Consider the following 18,777-nt stretch of genomic DNA (forward strand, 5'->3'; position numbering starts at 1 on the left):
TTCAATTATAATTATAAGGGAGCTCACATTTCTTTCCTCTTTATTTCTGTCACATCACGTTTAGTTCCTTGTCACCTTCCAATGTCTCATTCTTCATCCTTATCTTAGCCACGTGTCAAAATCTTCAAGCTTCGGTCACTTCTCTCACTGCTTCACATGTCAAATACTCTCCCCACTCAATAAATTTCAATAAAATTTCTATAGATAAATTGGTGTAAAATATCATTAAAAAATGAAGTTTCTATAGATTCTGGGACTTTTAATTTTAAAAATAATAATAACCAAAAAAAAAATATTTTCTATAGCAACTTCTTTTCTTTCTAATCTTTTGTAAAATTATTTTTTTCCACGATATCAAACACATAACAAATATACTAAATAAAAAAGGAGTTTTACAAGTGTTTTCACTATAATTTTAAATACATTTCATCATCATGAACTATAACAATAAAATTATTAATTTATCTCTCAATCAAATAATAAATGGCCTTCCATGTAAGGATATTAGGGTTATTTTGTTTTACTTGAACATTAAAAATACTAAAATGCTATTAAAAACAAAAAAATTACGTGCCTTTGATCCAAGACTAGTGTTAATTTTTTATATTTTAGGTTATTGTTAAATTTCTAAAATATCTTTTAAGCTAAAACAATCAAAGCTTTTGAATAAGAGATATATATGTATTTTCACGTTGATTATTGTATTATTTATTTGTTTTATCAAGAGCATTGTTGTATTTTATCATAATAAAATAATATTAAAATTCAAAAAAAAATGACCCATGGGAGATATTTACACACTTTAGGCATCACAACACCTCTCGGTAGTTAAACCTGACCATCCATTGTGTAATTAAATGCATCGTCATGTCCTTTTTAACTAATAGGGTGTGTGTCATCAATGAGTGAGTGTTTTGTCATCGAAGGATATTTCTTAATTTTATCCTATTCTTTTATCTCTCCTACCAAAAAAAATATTGATTGGTCTTCTTTGTTTTTTGGTATTTATGATTATGTTATTCTTCTTTTGAATTTTTATTTTTTTCATTGACTTTTTTAATAAGAGTTATGTTCCTTTCAATTCAGTCATTTGATTCCATTTTGTAATATACTATACTTTTTAATTTGACTCTTATTTTTTTAATTCTTTTACTCGATCTTTTCATGTAAGTTTTTTTTTTTAATTTTACCCTTTAATCCAAGTTTATTTTATATTATTGTTTTCAATTTGATTCTTTATTTTTTTTTTGTCAAAGTTATTTTTATCTTCAATTTAACCTTCCATGCAAAACTTTGTGTCATTTTTTCTTTTAATTTTCTTTTCTCATCCTTTACCCCCTTTGTATAGGTGTTATTTTTTTTCGACTTAGTATTTTAATTTTTCACATGTTTTTTGTATTTGGTTCTTATTTTTGAAATTTTTTTATTTTTTTCTCCATCTTTTTTATAAAAGTTTTATTGGTTTTTAATTTTGTATTTTAAACCAAGTTTATGTTTGCGTTATATTTTTTAATTTTCCTTTTTTTTTAGTTTTTTTTTTCAATTTAACCCTCTTATCGAAAAAAATTAGCTGCTTTCTAATTTATTTTTTATTTTGATTTTCACCCTCATTATTTTAATTATCATTTTGTGCAATTATTTTTTTCTTGTTATATTCTTCAGTGTTTGTTGACTCAACCCAATTTTTTAATATATTTTTTTTTATCTAATTTCATGCCCTTATTGTTTTTCTTTAAAATATATCATGATTTTTTTATAAATTGTTTGGTTAATATCATTTTTTTATCGTTTCATTAAAATAATTCAGTGTTATAACTTAAATCACTAATTATTTTTATTTTTTTGAAAACATGTTTACTTCAACTAAATATTATCATTATTTAAAAAAAAAAATACATATTCGTAGCGGGGGCCGTGCCTAGTCCTTACTAGAATTGCACTCGAACCGAGTAAAAAAAATTACTTGGTTAATGCGCGTGATGAATGAAAAAGTGTCCGTATAAGCGCGTTCAGGTCTCTCTTGACTTGTGGTAGAGAAAAAAAGAGAGAGGCTTTGAGTTATATGGTATTATACCATTACTCTGTACGTGCGCCATGTCTGCGTAAGAGAGAGACGGATAAGATTGAATTATGAACGACATTGTCTGGTTGCTATGTCCAGGAAGCCAGGGAACGCACCCAGAGGGAATTCCTTTTGGGTCTTGCAGCCTTCATCAGTCAAAACTCGTTAAAGGAAACAGAGAGAGAGAGAGAGAGAGAGAGAGAGAGAGAGAGAGAGGGTCCTGCAAGCCTCCCTGCCGACCACCTCTGCCCCCTGTTTCCATCCACCTTTTGGTTTACAATTCAAAAGCAATCAATCGTCGCTGTACACTCACCTCACCTGTGTATACTATACTTTATCGATAACATGAGAAATCATTGAATTTGTGATTTGTAATGTAAGATTACTCGTAATTATTGATGTCGGTAGCTGGGCACCACCTCGAAAATTGCCTGCGACATCCGCACAATGTTATAGGGTGCCTGGCATGGCATGTCCCTGTTTTTTTTTCCCTGTTGTTGTTGCAAGGAAAAGGGAATGATGAGGGTGACAGGCTTATGAGATTATGTTACGCATCATGTGATTAAGATCTGATCAGAAGTTGTTAGAAATAAAATGACCTAATAACACAATAATCCTGCTAAACTCCACTGCTTTTACCATTACAGATCTCAAAAATAGCTCAGTCAGGCAAGCTGATAGGCATCCATGCATGCGTCCTTCACATGAGAAAAACCCATCTCCCATTCCCACCTTTAAAATTTGAAATTCATCAGCCAAATTGATGTGGGCACTTCCATGTTTCTTAGAGCTCAGGTAAGCAAAATTTTAAAACGTTAAACTGTAATAATGAAGATATTAATGAAGAAGGATAGAGTCCTTTTCCCACGAAAGTAGAAGAAGAAGAAGACAAAGACAGATACTTGATTTGAAATTATTTGGGCCTATTCATCTAGAAATTTCAAATCTCAGCCTCGAGATGTCTTGTGGCTACGGGAGACCTGGATTTTCATGAGCCCAACTTTCAAGTTTTTCAACGGGCCTCAGGCCTGCAAAACTGAGTAAAGCTTTTTACCTTTTTTTTTCTTTCAAATTTTGGGATATTTGAGAAAACCTGGCCCTGCAAAATAATATAATATTTATATATAAAAATATTAAAAAAATTTATTTATTTGGTTAAAACAGGAAAAATATTTATTTTAAGATAAATGCATCTATTTGAAATCATGTGATATTAATTAATTTGGTTAAAACAATAAATTTTTTAACTACATAGTAGTTTATTGTTGAATCAAAAATATATATTTTTTAAATCTCGATTACATGTCATATATTTGATTGGAACAAAGAAACGAACTTAAATGACTGTAAAGTTCAATAAATCATAAATTAAAAAAAGAAAACAATCATTTCGATTGATTTTTATATTTTTAACTAAATAACTAGATTTATCTTACTTTTAAAAATATCATTATTTATTTAATATTTTCCTCCAAAAATTACTAAGAATTAAAGTCTAAAATTTGAATTTAGTGGGTTAAAGTCAACGGACGTGTTAACAAAAAATTAAAAAAACTAAGAAAAAAATGTGGTAAATAATAATGCAAATAAAAATAAAGTACATATTAGCAGGCTACGTGGTTAGATATGCTTTTGTTAAAAAATTGTTTTGCTTTAAAATTTTTTTTTGTGTGTGTTTATGGATAGATTTAACGTGAGGATGTTAGAAAATAGTTTTAAAAAATAATAATAAAATATTATTATAATTATTTTCAAGTAAAAAATACTTCAAAAAATAACTACTGTCATATTATCAAACATTATTTTTATTAAAAAAAGTGAAAAATAAATGAAACAAGAATGCTTGCAAAATATCGACCTGGATTAAAGACAATGAAGCAAGAATTTTGGTGCACCATACTTTCAATAGAAATTTAATAGTACTTGAAATAAATAGGAATTTTTGATACTTGGATTCCTAGATGTCATTTTAAAATGCGATTGCTGAGAATATGATATTTGTATTTGTTTAATAAAATTAAATAATATATCTTTATTATATGTGATTTATGCATGGAATCCATAAAGAATTTAAACAATTCTACTAATATACTTTTACAACATAAAGTTTATAAGATCCAATCATCCATTAATAAATCTAACTTTATAAAAAATTTAAATTACTTGGTATGATAATAATCTACCAACAAATTACATAATATATATATATATATATATATATATATATATATATATATATGTCGAACTCAAAATGATGGCTCGTGATTTTTTATCCAAAGCACTCGGAGATGAAACATTAGAGAGAGAGAGAGAGAGAGAGAGAGAGAGAGAGAGAGCTGTCATAAATAACAGAAGAATATAAAAAATAAAAAATACGAAGATAAAAACTAAAAATAGTTTTTTCTTTTTTCCAAACTGAAAAAAAGATGGGACAAAGATCCACCATTGGATCAACTACAATGAGATCCAATGGCTGAAAAGGCACTTCCGCATCAGCGAACGTGCGTTTTCTAGTCGTTCCAAACTCTCTTCCTGGCTCTTGCTTACTTTTCAAACGCGCACACAGACTCTTCCCTCTGACAGCGTATTGCTATGGATCGAGCACAGATTTTGCTGGTAGGATTACCTCTATTTCTCTTATGCACTGACCTTATCCACCTCTTCACTCCCCCACCTCCTAAACCCCCTCCCCACCACCACCACCCCCCCCACCACCACCCCCACCCCCACCCCCATCACAAACAACCACCAGTGGGTGCCCATGAAACCCCAGGATCTCCAACGCAGGTGAAGTATCACGTTAACGTTTTTATCCTTAGTTAACTCTCAAAATAATTAAAATACTGATTAATTTTCCGAGGTGTGTGTCTCTATTGCAGAAGCCAGTTGTTGGAAATATTGGTCTTGGCAGCACTGTCAGAATTGACTTTTGCGCTTCCTGCTCTTACAGGTATCTTTGATTCCTTGATTCCCCCTCGTTGTCTAAAATTCTTACTGGTTTTTTTTAATGTTTACGTGATTACAAAATTCTATCTGTAATTTGATCAATTGATCAAGTAATATGACCAGCTGAATGGGTTTTTCCCTGTCACGTGAGAATCTGAAAAGAACCCTTGATTTTCATGGTTTTTGTTAGTGGTTATTGGTGATTCATGTCGAAATTTGGTGAACTCTGCATATGCTCTTGTAATCTCATTAGGTGTAATTTAGGTTTGGGTTTTGATGGGATTGATTTGGTTTGAGCTGCTATTGATGCTCGGATTACTATTCTATGTTGCTCTCTGCAGAGGGAATGCGGTAACAATGAAAAAGATGCTGGAAACGCAGTTTCCAGGAATTGATGTTGTACTTGTAAATTATCCCCCATCCCTGCCGAAGCGGGTGGCAGCCAAATTAGTACCGGTTTTTCAAATAGGAGTAATGGGAATTGTGTTGGGCGGTGAACAGATTTTTCCGATGCTGGGACTCATGACTCCACCTCCTTGGTATTATTCTCTACGTGCCAATAAATTTGGGACCATTGCATCCACTTGGCTTCTAGGCAATGCATTGCGGTCCTTCCTGCAATCCTCTGGGGCGTTTGAAGTTTATTGCAATGATGAATTGGTTAGTGGCCTATCACTTGAGCATGAATTGAATTTTTTGTTTGCTCAAATGCATTTATTTTTTGTCAGTGGAGTATCTGAAAGGATCTGCTAGTTCATTTTGAGGATCTGGTAATGTAAGAGAGATTGCATGCACTGGCTACTCTTCTCACTAATGGGATCGTGTGTGCTCTGCTAATCAATGTTTACAATTGAAACATGGGTTGGATGGTCTAGACTCTATACCATGTAACCAGATACATTTATACCATGTAACCAGATACATTTATAACCAAGTAGATCCCATTAATTTCCCAGAGCCACCGATGCCAGTTGGAGTCGGTATTTAAATTTACAGTTGTGCTGAGCATTTGAGAATCTTTGTTCAACTGTTTTATTTAGTTGCTTGATAAATTTGAACCTTGATTTCAATTTTGTTAAGAGAAATAGATTTAAGTTCCCCTTCTTAATCTTATTTTCTCTCTTGTGAATTGCAGGTTTTCTCCAAATTGAGGGAGGAGAGATTTCCAGGAGAGATTGAACTAAAAGATCTTGTTGGCAGAAGGCTGGCTAATTCTGGCATTTCTGATATGCTGCCCTAGTTCTCTGCCACCTATGTGGGGCGGCTGAATTTGAAACAAGTGGTTATGGTGGCTGTACGCCTGATGGTATACTGTTTGGAAGGCAGGCTATGATGCATGCAAATATGAACCTTATCTATCTTTCAAAGAATATAAACCATGTTAATGCCTTGAATTGCTATTGGCAGGCAAATCAGCTAACCCGGTTATGTTACTTTCAAAATGCATGAAACTAAAATTGAGAAGTTGAGGGTATTTTCCTTTTCTAGTAGAAAATTAAAAAACATGCTCATGGATTTTTTCATAAAAGTAAAAAACTTAAATGTATTAAGATTATAACTATTTTTTTATTAGAAAATAAAAAATTTATTTTATAATAGTTTGTGATGATTTAATTGTAAAATATCAACTTATTTTATTCAAATTAAAAATTATTGTAAAAAGTTATGTTGTTAATATTAAAAAGGTCTTTATAAAAGGTTTAAAATAAGAAAATCATGACAATAATTAAATATGAAAATAGAAAAAACTTAATTTTTTTCTTAGTGTTTGTATATATAAAGAATTTTATATTGTTGAAGATATATTTTTATTGAGAAAATAGTGGAAAAATTACATAGAAAAATGATAGAGAATATCGAAAAATATGTTTTTTAAATTTATAAAAATCGAAAAACCAAATTTTCAGTTTTCTAGATCTAGATGAAAAAAAATAAAAATACTGCATTTAAATTAAAAATTCCAGTTTTCTAGAAAAATAGAGAGCATTACTCGTGCTTACTCTGTTTTTCTCCAAACAGCAAGAACATGGTTTCAAGTAGAGCATGCTGTAGTAGGCTATTTGTAACAAGCTTGATTCTTTTTCCCTCCTCTCTTCGATATTCTGGAGCCAATTTATATCGCTTAAAGAAAAACTCATTAGCGTGATGCTGGTGGACAGGCCTCCACCAAAATTTGACAGACTTCTTCTAGACCTATCTACTTGTAGGGAGCAAGTTAATTTCAAATTCTTTAAAGCTGTGAAATGAATGTACAAAAAAACACTTCGACATATCCTTATAAAAGAACTATACAAATCCGATCCGGAGAGAGCAGCCCTCAAAGTTACTAGCAGATTCAGGGAGAAGGAATCAAGTATGAGGCTACTACGAGGATAAGAAAAAATCTGACGTGAACACATTTTATGCTGTGAGGCCTGACCATGGTATCCTTGAATTATTCAATCCCTCCCTTCCAAATGAATGGAGGTTTCTCAAGAACCTGAAAAACTGCAGTCTGATGGCATGCCTGCAACCTGGCATGCAATCTTCAGGATGTGAAAAAACAAAATTGATATAAAAATAATGCATAAAAACAAGCTCCAGAGATTAAAACCTGTGCCTCTCTTCAGCGCTATATTCTGCTTATATCACGGCCAAAGACAAATGTTGTAGCCCAGTTAATAGCCACATAGAACCTATTCCTCCAGCTTATAACACGTGTCAGATATGCAGAACGCCATATAAACCAACTCGCAAATCCTTTCAGAGCTAATCCTTTTGCCTCCTGCAGAAAACATCCCACATGTGAGTCAACCGACTCCATCTTATAATAGCTCAACCAAGGCGGCTTGAAAGTGAATGAATGCTCTCACTTTGCTCTGTCTAAGATCCACAAGCGCCTTGTAGCGACCGATAGTTGCCATGCTTCCCAGATGCCTGTAAACAAATGGATCCCCTAATTCTACTTCTTCACCACTGGTTCTGCGCCCTCCACCATCTTTACCAATTTTATTCAATAGATTTGCAAGATATTTTCCTTGACGCTCTGCCACCTGTTGAAGAAAACTCAACAGAGAAACATATCAAAGAAACAGAATCAGTTCTTCATAAATGAAGAAACACCAGCAAGGAGTCAGGAGAAGACTTGATAACACACACAATTGCACAAATGATAATGAAAAGAAAGCTGACACCTGGAAGCATACAAATACCTTAGTTACAGAGATCTAATTAATTTACTTCCTGCAATCATACAAGACCTATTTCTTGTCGAGAGGGGAGGCTTCAGAAATGAAGAGGGACAAAGATTTGAAAACTCAAATAATCTCATCGAGCTAAATTGACGGGAGTCTTTTAAAATTTTTCCTACTTATTCTGCGAATTTATTATAATACCCGCATTAGTAAATTTTAGCTTGAAATTCTTGACTTGGGTGCCTACACGAAATTAAAGGTAGCTTATGTTGTTCTTAGTTCTCACCTGAGCCAACGCGGGAAGAACTGGTTTGCCAGTACTTTCAAGAAACCCACTGCAGTCACCAATTGCAAACACATCTGGCACTGAAGGAACTCGCAGCCACTCATCAATACCAATCCTGTAAACGTATCAGAAGCATTAGACAAAAGCAAAACCCAGTTAAACATACTTGAAGAATAGAAGGGAAGGGAGACATGTTTGGAACCACATGGGATGTCCAAAAATAATATCAGTGCAGCTATGCAGCTTTTTGAAAGGAAGACCAAATCAGAAACATAGGGATAAAAATAGAAGGCAAAAGGAGAGCTATGGTTAGAACCACCATATAAATCATCGAACTGTCAACTTGAGGAGTCACAATCTTTCCCGTGCACTTCCAGAACAATGATACCAAAAAGTTGGCCTCTTTTACAAAGAGATTATACCAGCTATGCTTCTAAATTTATATCAACCAGAAACTTGTCATAGAGAACGAGTGAGTTACCGTCCACCAGGAGACTTGGAAAGTTCCAGAGATTTTACAAATGATGAGGGGCCAACACCTGTAGACCACACCAACAGACCATATGGAACCTCTGTGCCATCGGTTAGAATTAGCTTCTGCGGTTTAACATCCTTGACAATCCCACGGACAAGATGAACTCCTGACTGCGAAAAACAGGAAAAGAACAATTCCTAAATAATTGGAATGCCAACTGGTTCCAACAGTCAATTATAACACAGATAAAAGAGAAGTTCCAAATCCTTTATAAAAGCTGAAAATGATGCCTTTCATTAACATATAGCTAAGAAAGGTCAGCATCATGGGCAATCCTCTCACGTTAAGAGACTAAATGATGCAAATAAGATAGGGCAGCCTACATTTTTTATTTTGCAACAGTCAAAACATTTCTAACCTTTGTCAACTGCTTAGTAGCATAGCGACGGAGGCTATCATCAAAGGAAGACAAGATCTCATTTGCCTGAGAATAAGAAATAATTTGCTTAATCCCATCATAATCTTTGGCAACTCCGAGATGTAAATTAGCAAATGAAAATCCCAATAGCAATAATGAATTATTTTTAATGCACAGTTAAGCACTAATGACTTGAAAATGATAAAAATAAAATTCTACATTAACACAACTAACTGCTTAAAATTCATAACAAGCAGACCTCAATCAAAGTAACATGTATGTAATCTTTCACATGCGCGTATGTTTGACGAACATCTTTCAAGATAAAATCGCTGAGTTCACCACTGAATTCAACTCCCGTGGGACCACCTCCTACAACAACACAATGTAATAATCTGCTCTTCTCTTCTTCTGAAAGACCTGTCTCGGCACAAAAAAAAAATCATATTAAACAAACATACTTGACATATAAATTTATTTCCCAAAAAATGTTAAAACAAAAACAAAAAAGCAGTTGCATACCAGGCATATCAGACAGCATCAAGTTGAGTAGTAGCTTCCTGCGGATTTCCTGAGCATGGTGAACTTCTCTAAGAAATATTGCATGCTCTTTCACGCCACGAATTCCAAAGGTCGATGCTTCTGCTCCCAGTGCAATTACTAACTTATCATACGAAATTTTAAACCTCCATGGATCGACTGTGTCCAATCCATCCGTAACAGTCTCACAATGCACCTTCAATAAATACAAACCAAATTATGTACCATTTTAAATTCGAAAATCAAGTAACAAGGCACAATCAATTGAATTTACCAGTACTAAAAAGCATGCAAAGAAGTCACTTTGTATACCCTCTCCAAAAACAATTAGCTAAATAACTTTCTCTAAAAAGAAAAAGGTAACCCAAAAAGGTCCCCATTTTAGCAAACACAAAAAGTTCAAGTCACACCACATTACCATTTGTTTCTCTGTATCAAGGCTAGTACAATTCGCAAGAAAAAAGTAAGACCCAGGTGCTTTCGATATGGCAGGTTGGATCCGACCAATGGGTTCAGCCACGGACCTAAACTCCAAAGTCCCAACACACGTGGAAGCTAACAGAGGGGTGAAAACCATGTGGTTTCTCGGCGACACGCATACGACATCGTACAAATCAGTGTCAATTCCTTTCATTAGCCTACATCCCGCCCAACCCGAGCCCAGCACCACCACTCTGGGCTTCTCGTCCCCCTTGGTAGGCTCCAGGCCAGCAAACCTCGTCGGCGTGTCGGTGGTGAAGTGGGAGAGTGAAGTGAAGAGGAAATTTGGGTTTTGTAAGAGAGGTTTGGATTTGGAAGTAGAGAGTTGAATTAGATTTCTAAAGAGAGACATGGATTTGGATTGTTTAGTACTGTTTGATTGCTTTGCTTCAGAGAACAACTGAGTTTGTTTTGGTTCAGGTTTTCTGTGCCCAAAATTCAGGAGATCTGTGTGTCCGTCTGTTGTAGTTTGACTGGCTGCGCTGAAGAATGATGGAGGCATGCAAGTGCTCCGCCACAAACATGTGGATGTGGCTGGTTGGGTGCTTAATTTTATTACAAACTGTGAGAAATTAATTTCACTGAGCCTTTTATTACAGAGCCACTCACCTTTCAATTACAATTTCAATTATAAAATAAATTAAAAGGAGAATATGTTCCATTGTTTTTTTTTTTAACTGCAGAGCTACTCATATTTACACTATAAATTGCGGTGTCTCAAAATTATAAGATTTAAGTACTATTCCTTAATTTTATATTTTTTTCACAATATAATCCCTTACTTTTGCAATTTTTACATTTTGATCTATGTAATTTTTTATATTTACGTTTCAATCATAGTCACTTTCATTATGTTGAAACCACTGTTTGGGAACGCAATATAAACTACGTTTCATAAAAATTTATTTTTTTTGGTTAAAAATTAATTTTTTTATATGTTTTGAATCGTTTTGATATGTTGATCTCAAAAATAATTTTTTAAAATTAAAATATTATTTTAATATATTTTAACATGAAAAATATTTTAAAAAACAATTATAATTACACTACCAACAAACAACATGAAAAAGATACATGTAGAAAAATAAAAAAGGAGAGAAAAGTTTAAGTATGATCATAAAAGAATCATACTTGGTGGCATTAGGATCTTATTGGAATGAGAGTTCCTTTAATCATGGCAGAAAAAGTAGAGTGGATCTTATATTTATTGGATTTTGAGTTTTTTTTAATGAGTTAGAAGATGTTTTGAGATTTAAATGAATTATTTTGAGTTTCTATGATATTTTTAAGGTGTTTTAAAATTAAAAAAAATAAAAATTTGACTTTTTAGATTCAAATTACTTGAGTCCTGCCAAAATTTATTGTAGCGTGTGACACTTCATCTACCAGGTAATAATATGTTGTCTCGTCTATTTTAAAAAATTCTTCTAAGTTTAAAAAACACAAACATTGCTAAAATTAGAGTTCTTATGATTATATTAAAAATAATTATATATGAATATAATATATAGATTTTTTTAAAAACATTGCTAATAAATATTAAGTGAGAATAAATTCTATTTTTATTATTTTTTTATATTTTTTTCAAATTAATTATTCTTTTAATTTTTTATACAGTTGCATAAAAATAAGCAAAGCATTATTTTTTTTAATTGATTAATAAATTTTTATTTGAAAAATTGTGCTTGCTTTCATAAAAAAGAAAGAAATGAATGAATAACAAAGTGAGAGTTTTGACTAAAGAAACACATCTTTTCTATTGAATTTAAACCATTTAGATTTTTATGATTATTTATTGTTAACAAAAAAATAATTTTTCTTCAAGATAAAGAAAAATGCATGGATAAGGAAAAAAAATAGAATATATTTTTTTTGCTCCAGAAGTTTAATAGTTTAAATTTTTTAAAATATTTATTTTAATAACTACAAAATTAAATAAAAATAGGCTCGCGTCATTGAGCAGAAAAAACTACTTTATAGATAAAAATCATTAGATGTTCCTTTATTATGTGTATTTTATCAAATTAATTCATCTACAATAAATTTACTTAAATAAACCCCTACCCTTCCTATTTTTGGTCGAAAGAATCCTTTGTTAGTAGACTGATTTAAAAGTGTGTTTGGTAGTGTGGTTGTGGTTGCTTTTCAAATAACTTTTCGTGCCGAAATGCATATCAATGATGTTTTTTCATTTTTTAAAATTATTTTTGACATCAGCACATCAAAATGATCCAAAACATACAAAATATATTAAATTTTAATAAAAAAATTAAATTATTTAGGAATGCGGTTTACACAAATTAGCCTTATTAGTACAAGGTTCTTCTTAGCTCTTCTCATGAGTCATGACTGTTAGCTATAAATTAACCTTATAATTGAGAAAACAAAGATATTGTTTATGTTTAATGAAATAGATTAAATATATATATAAATTTATAAATTAAAGAAAAGTTAATGGTAATTACTATAAATACTAAAACGCAAATGATCAGTGATTACTGTTCATTTGAGCAATGACGTCAACCTGCTTTAAAATTTTTTTTAATTTATTTTCATTTTAATCCTTAATTTTTTTCAATTATAATTCCATCCTTTCAAATTATAGTATCATGGTTTTATAGGTTGAGATTTTCTGTTTTTTTGGATTTTTTCATGCACAAAAAAAAGGTTTAGAGATTTTTAGAGATTGAATTGAAGATCAATTTCATAAAATAAAATTTTATTGACAATCAATAATATAATTAAAATAATAAGGATAAAGTGAACAAACAAAATAAAACATATCTCATTTAAAGGCTTATATATATATACTGCAATATTTTTTGGTCAACAAAGGTCATTGAAACATTAGAGCTCTAGTTTTCGGACTCAAAAAACTTATTTTAAACTTGTTTTCATATGAAAAAACATCTTATAAGCCTTGAAAAACTCGTTTGCAATTCCAAAAACAACCACTAATCTCCCTAAAAAGCAAAAACAATTAATAACCTCCATCTATTTCTAGTAGTGTGAGAGGGAAAAACTACTTCCATTAAATTCCTTTAAAAAATTTCAACTTATTAACACCAAGATTATCCTTTTTGATGTTAGATTCTCAAAAATCAACAATTTTCATTCTCCTCAATGTTTTTTGATGACTTTATCTCTCCTATCACAACTTCTAGGTATTTAAATCTAAGAAAAATAAAGTTTTGAATTAAAATGTGAAATGCTAAAATTTCAGGGACCGAGTAAACAAATAAATTGAAAAGTATAGGGAGCAAATTGAATTTTTCCATACCAATTTTAAAAATGGGTATGTTTTATTTTATTTGTTAAATTTCGTTCTCTTTTTTCTAATTTTATTTTTAACTACCAATAAATTTTTATTTTATAAAATTGATTTTTAATCAACAATGAAAAAAATTCCAAAACACTTTGTGTATATAAAAAATACAAATCAAATGACATATCAACCTATAAAACCATTATATAATAACTTTGAATGATAATTTTGCAATTAAAAATGTTTTATGACCCAAAAAATGAAACAATTTCACTCTTTTTATAAAGAGTGAAACTGACCTCATGTCATTTGGTTTATTTAGTAACTAACTACCTGATCTGCACTACGTTACGGGTTAAAGCACAAGTTTTTTTTCTTTGCAAAAAAAAATGTATAAGCATCGTTAACGTGTCTTATATTAGCAAGAAAAATATTAATTTTCACTTTAAAATTTGATGCATATATTAAATATGGTTAAAAAATAAGCATAACAAGTTTGAATTATTTATTTCTTAGACAATATTCTATCATTATTTCAAAAAAAGAAAGTTTCAATTGAAAATATATCATGATAATTTTAATTTGATTGTATTAAAATCCATAAGAATAATACAATGCTCATTTTTTTATGCGGAGAACTCTTTGGTAATATCATTGGACCTGGCCTAGTAAATTAACCTTGAAACCTTTAAAGTTGACTCCTTGCCCAGTCATGTATCCAATTAAGTCATGTGGAAGTTTATCCGAGTGAGCTAGACTAAGGTAAATACCTAGTTTGATTTAAAAAAAAATCAAGATAAATTTTTTTTTAAAAAAATAAATGAAGAAGAAGATATTTTGTATTGATCCGTGTTAATATATCAAATCCATGATGATTCATAATCTAATTTAGTTTAATAAATTCTTTTATATATATATATATTTTTTATTTAACAATAGAACAAAAAAAAGGCTCTTGCAGGAAAGTGGCCAAATGAATTTTTTTTTTAAAGTGATCATGTTAGGCTGAAAATAAAAGCTTTCTAATATTATTAAAATACCATTATATTCTTATTAAAAAAAAAAGTAAAAATTGAAAAGTATTTTGTAAAACAATATCTAAATTTTTTTATTAATTAATTTATTAAAATAACATATGTAATATATTTTAATTTAATTAATTTTAAAGCAAAAGCAAAAGCAAAATATAAAAATAGGCTAGACATGGTTTGAGTGGCCTAGAACACCTAGCCCATTAAAAATAAGCCCTGACACACAAGTTTGCCAGTCTACGCCATATGCCCGAGATCTATTTTTTAAGAAAAAAAGAAGCAAATGTTGCATTATTTGTTGACATAATTCTCAGTCACGGGAGAAGTGATTGAACAAATAGGTTCAGTTTTTTAATCAAAAAACTCAATTTGTAACTTGTTTTTATCTAACAACATCTAAAAAAACACTTTTATAATCTTAATAGACTAATTTCTCAACTAAAAAAGCACCAAAATTAGTTTACAAATATAAAATTAAATTAAATAAAAAACTCTCTTAACTCTTATATACCTTTTCAATAACATTAAAGACCAAAATCACCTTAATGGCACACCCCTCGTCAAGAGAAACACTTTGACATTAAAATTTACTTTTTATTTTATTAATAAAATCTTGTTGATGAATTTTTTTTCCATCCTCTTGTTTTCCCGCTCATCTCTCTCAAACTCAAGAATTGATAGGTAAAGAAAATGAAGTTTTTGACCAAAATACGTAAATATTAAACTAGAAAAAAATATAAAAAATATTTAAGATATTTTTTTTTCAAAAAAGGGTTGCATATTTCTTTTATTATCAAATTTGATCCCCAAAAATATAATTTTTTTAATCAATAAAATTGAATTCTACCTTGCCAAATAAAATATTAATTTAAAGTCATATTTTTTTTTAACAACCTAATAACCTCATAGTAAGTTAATTAAAATAAATTATGCGATGAAAATTTTATTTAATTAGTTCAATTTTAAAAGATAAAATTAAAAAAAACTGAAAAACAAGATAAAATAAGCTTAAAGAATAAAAAAAGAAAAATCTCATCGCATTATTTTAGGGAGTCCATAGTAATTTTTCCATGGGATTTAAGTTTTTTTTTTTTATAAATTTAATTTAATTAAAATAGAGAAAGTATTTTCCCCCATATGAACTCAAGCCTTTCCTTGGTGCCGAGAGCTAGGCACCCTTTTGTTCCTAGCTAGCTTTCTTGCTTTATCATTTGTACAAAAAGAAAAAAATTAGCCACCCAAGCCATTAGTAATTGGTAAAATTTATTTATCTAAATTTGATATACGTGCGACTTCATTATCATACACAAGAGCAATGCTTATGCATGGAAATTGATACAACTAATAACCATCAAGGCATTCAAATTCAGTGACAATATTCTCAAATATTACCTATATATCCCTAGATCATCTATAATGGGAGAGAAGGTGGAGGTTGATCATGCGTCCTAGAGCCATCATAATCAAGGTTCCGAGCAAAGCAAATCGTAGAGAAGGTGAGCAGGCAAGAGACGATCGAGTCGAACCATTCTGTGTGTTTTCGGAACCATAATGGCAGTAATTTCTTGTTGAAAAAGAAGAGTGTTTAGGTTTGAGACTTGAGAGTTTGCTGACTAGGATGATAGCTGGATTAATTTGGAGGCCTCTCACGACAAGAGAATATGGACATTGACGGGTTATGTTTCAAAATATAATCACCAGTAAACTAGAGAGAGGAAACAAGGCAATATATTATAATTTAATTAATATTAGTGTTCTATCTTCTTCAAAAAAATCTCAAATTTAAACCTCTATTAAATACAACTAAAAACACGATTGCAGTGGGGCTGTGGGGTTCATGGGCAAGCAGCATTCTGGTTCCTTTCATGGCATTATGCAATGAATCAGCTTTTTTTTTTTTTCCAATTTGGAAATACAAAAACTTCTCAAAGAAAATGAGTTTTATTCATAATATTTTGATATCCAGCCATCAGCTCCATCACAAAGCAAAAAAAAGGGAAATTGTTTTTATTGATGATCTTGAGCTTTATCACCAAACTCGTCACCAGGGGGTGCAGGACGATGCTTAACGCTTGCCCCTGGCTCTTCATAATCATTGATTCCCACCTTTACTAGCCTTCTAGCCACAGCCAACTTATTTTCATTCCCACCTGCGAAACCACATATCAATCTTATGTATTCTCATTTCATCTTCAATGATTCAAAGGGCAATTGTTTTTATTGAATTACCTGAGAGTCGAATGGTGTTTGGAGAAATGCTCATCATCATCATTAGGGCAAAGAACACGTAAGCGAAGTGGCAAATTCCAAACCTCATGATCCCTGCTTCTGTCTGAAAGCTGAAACTATTGTTGACAAGATCTGTCGAAGACAAGAGAACACTATTTCTAGGAAAGTACTCGGTGCAAGAAGCCAAGAATCCCCTTCAATCCTACGTACGTTGTGTTGGCATGAGTTGTCCTCCGCGAGATTATAGGAGGAAAATCAGCAATATATTCATTAGCTAATTAAGCCCATAAATATATAGCCATAATTGGAAATTTACGTTATGGTTACAATATGTTATATATATCCTCTTATTCATGTAACTAATGTATTGAAGAAAAGAAAGATTTTTCTCCATTCTGTCATGGTATCAAAGCATACCGATCCTTCTGTCAAATTCTTAATCAACTTTGTCTCCCTCCATGGCTGATACTGAACCCCAAATTGAGGAATCTCTAACTTCCTCTATCCTAGCTGAATTGACTACAAGAATGACTGAAGTTTTGAGCCAGACTTTAGCCCCAACCCAGACTTCTGATGGTGCTACTGCACCAATTGACATCAAGTTGGATGGCACCAACTATGCACTTCGGTCCCAGGTGGTCGAGATGTATATCTCGGGCAAGGACAAACAGGGATATATAAATGGCGATCTATCTCAACCTTCTAAGACAGATTCTGCTTTTCGACGATGGCGTACTGACAACACAATTGTTAAAGGGTGGCTGATAAATTCTGTGCATCCCTCTCTTATCAGTAATTTCATCCGCTTCCCTACAACCAAATTGGTCTGGGATGCAATTGCTACTACATACTTTGATGGTAGTGACACCTCTCAGGTGTATGACCTCCAGCGACGTGTGACACGCCTTAAACAAGCCGGGGGTTCACTGGAAAAATTCTATAACGAAATCCAAGGTCTCTGGCGTGAAATCGAATTTCATCGTCCAAACTCGATGGAATGCCCAGCAGATATTCAACATTACAATTCTCTTATTTAAGAAGATCGAGTATATGCATTCTTGGATGGTCTTGATGACCTTTTAGACCATATCAGGTTTGATGTTCTGCAGATAAAGCCATTCCCAACAGTGGAGCAAGCTTATGCATATGTTAGGAGGGAAGCTCTTCGTCAAGCAGTGATGACTACATGCGTTGATGATCTACCCAGAGCAGGCCTGACGTCCAAGAGTCTCAAACACAGCTCACATTCTCTCTCTTTTCATGGTGGCAAATCTGGTTCCAACTCTAAATCCCGAGCCACCTCTGATGGCACTAAATGCTCTCATTGTGGGGGGTGGAGGGGGCAAAGCATACTCATGAGACCTGTTTCAAGCTTCATGGGTATCCCGATTGATGGCACGAACTCCAGGCTCGGAAGTGCCGTGATGGAAATGATGGTAACATAGGACAGGCTGCAGTGGCTACAGCAGAACCATATCTGTCCCTTATTCAAGCTGCTAAGACCAGTGGTGATAACACTGGACAAGCTGCAGTGGATGTAGCAGACCCACACTCAGGTAATGCTTTACTTGGTTCTAATTAGGAGGCTGACTGCAATGACTGGATACTTGATTCCGGAGCAACAAACCACATGACTTTTGATGTCACTGATTTCTCTCAACAGTCCCCTCTACGGCGAACTAGCATTGCAAATGCTAATGGAGACATTTCTTCGGTAATAGGGGCTGGAACAATAATGATATCACCAGCCCTATCATTGTCTCATACATTACTTATGCCTTCTTTATCTCACAAGCTATTGTTCGTGAGTCAGATTACTAAAGCCTTGAATTGTGTTGTGCTCATTTACCCTATGTTTTGTCTTATTTAGGG

At 32.1% G+C, this 18,777-nt stretch overlaps 2 protein-coding genes across 3 annotated transcripts; one reads left to right on the forward strand and one right to left on the reverse strand.

Annotated features, from left to right (window-relative positions):
* The first annotated feature begins 4,595 nt into the window (after nt 1-4,595).
* LOC133679785 (selT-like protein) lies at nt 4,596-6,482 on the forward strand. The gene is made up of 4 exons (XM_062102479.1): nt 4,596-4,849; nt 4,942-5,012; nt 5,350-5,668; nt 6,144-6,482. The coding sequence occupies exons 1-4, from the start codon at nt 4,655-4,657 to the stop codon at nt 6,246-6,248; spliced, it is 690 nt and encodes a 229-aa protein (XP_061958463.1). The 5' UTR covers nt 4,596-4,654; the 3' UTR covers nt 6,249-6,482.
* A 741-nt stretch (nt 6,483-7,223) lies between these two features.
* Nucleotides 7,224-10,901, reverse strand: LOC133679100 (internal alternative NAD(P)H-ubiquinone oxidoreductase A2, mitochondrial-like). Of its 2 annotated transcripts, none has more exons than XM_062101611.1 (9): nt 10,319-10,901; nt 9,883-10,096; nt 9,620-9,780; nt 9,361-9,426; nt 8,949-9,112; nt 8,468-8,582; nt 7,861-8,040; nt 7,602-7,772; nt 7,224-7,533 (listed from the first exon to the last, which is right to left on the reverse strand). In XM_062101611.1, exons 1-8 carry the CDS (start codon nt 10,880-10,882, stop codon nt 7,620-7,622), a joined length of 1,617 nt encoding a protein of 538 aa, XP_061957595.1. In that variant the 5' UTR covers nt 10,883-10,901; the 3' UTR covers nt 7,224-7,533; nt 7,602-7,619. The 2 variants fall into 2 exon arrangements, with proteins under 2 accessions (XP_061957595.1, XP_061957594.1); XM_062101610.1 differs by having other exon boundaries at nt 7,224-7,521; nt 10,319-10,900.
* Between the last annotated feature and the right edge of the window lie 7,876 nt (nt 10,902-18,777).

Source organism: Populus nigra, chromosome 19 (assembly GCF_951802175.1).
Source record: "Populus nigra chromosome 19, ddPopNigr1.1, whole genome shotgun sequence".
Lineage (NCBI taxonomy): Eukaryota > Viridiplantae > Streptophyta > Magnoliopsida > Malpighiales > Salicaceae > Populus > Populus nigra.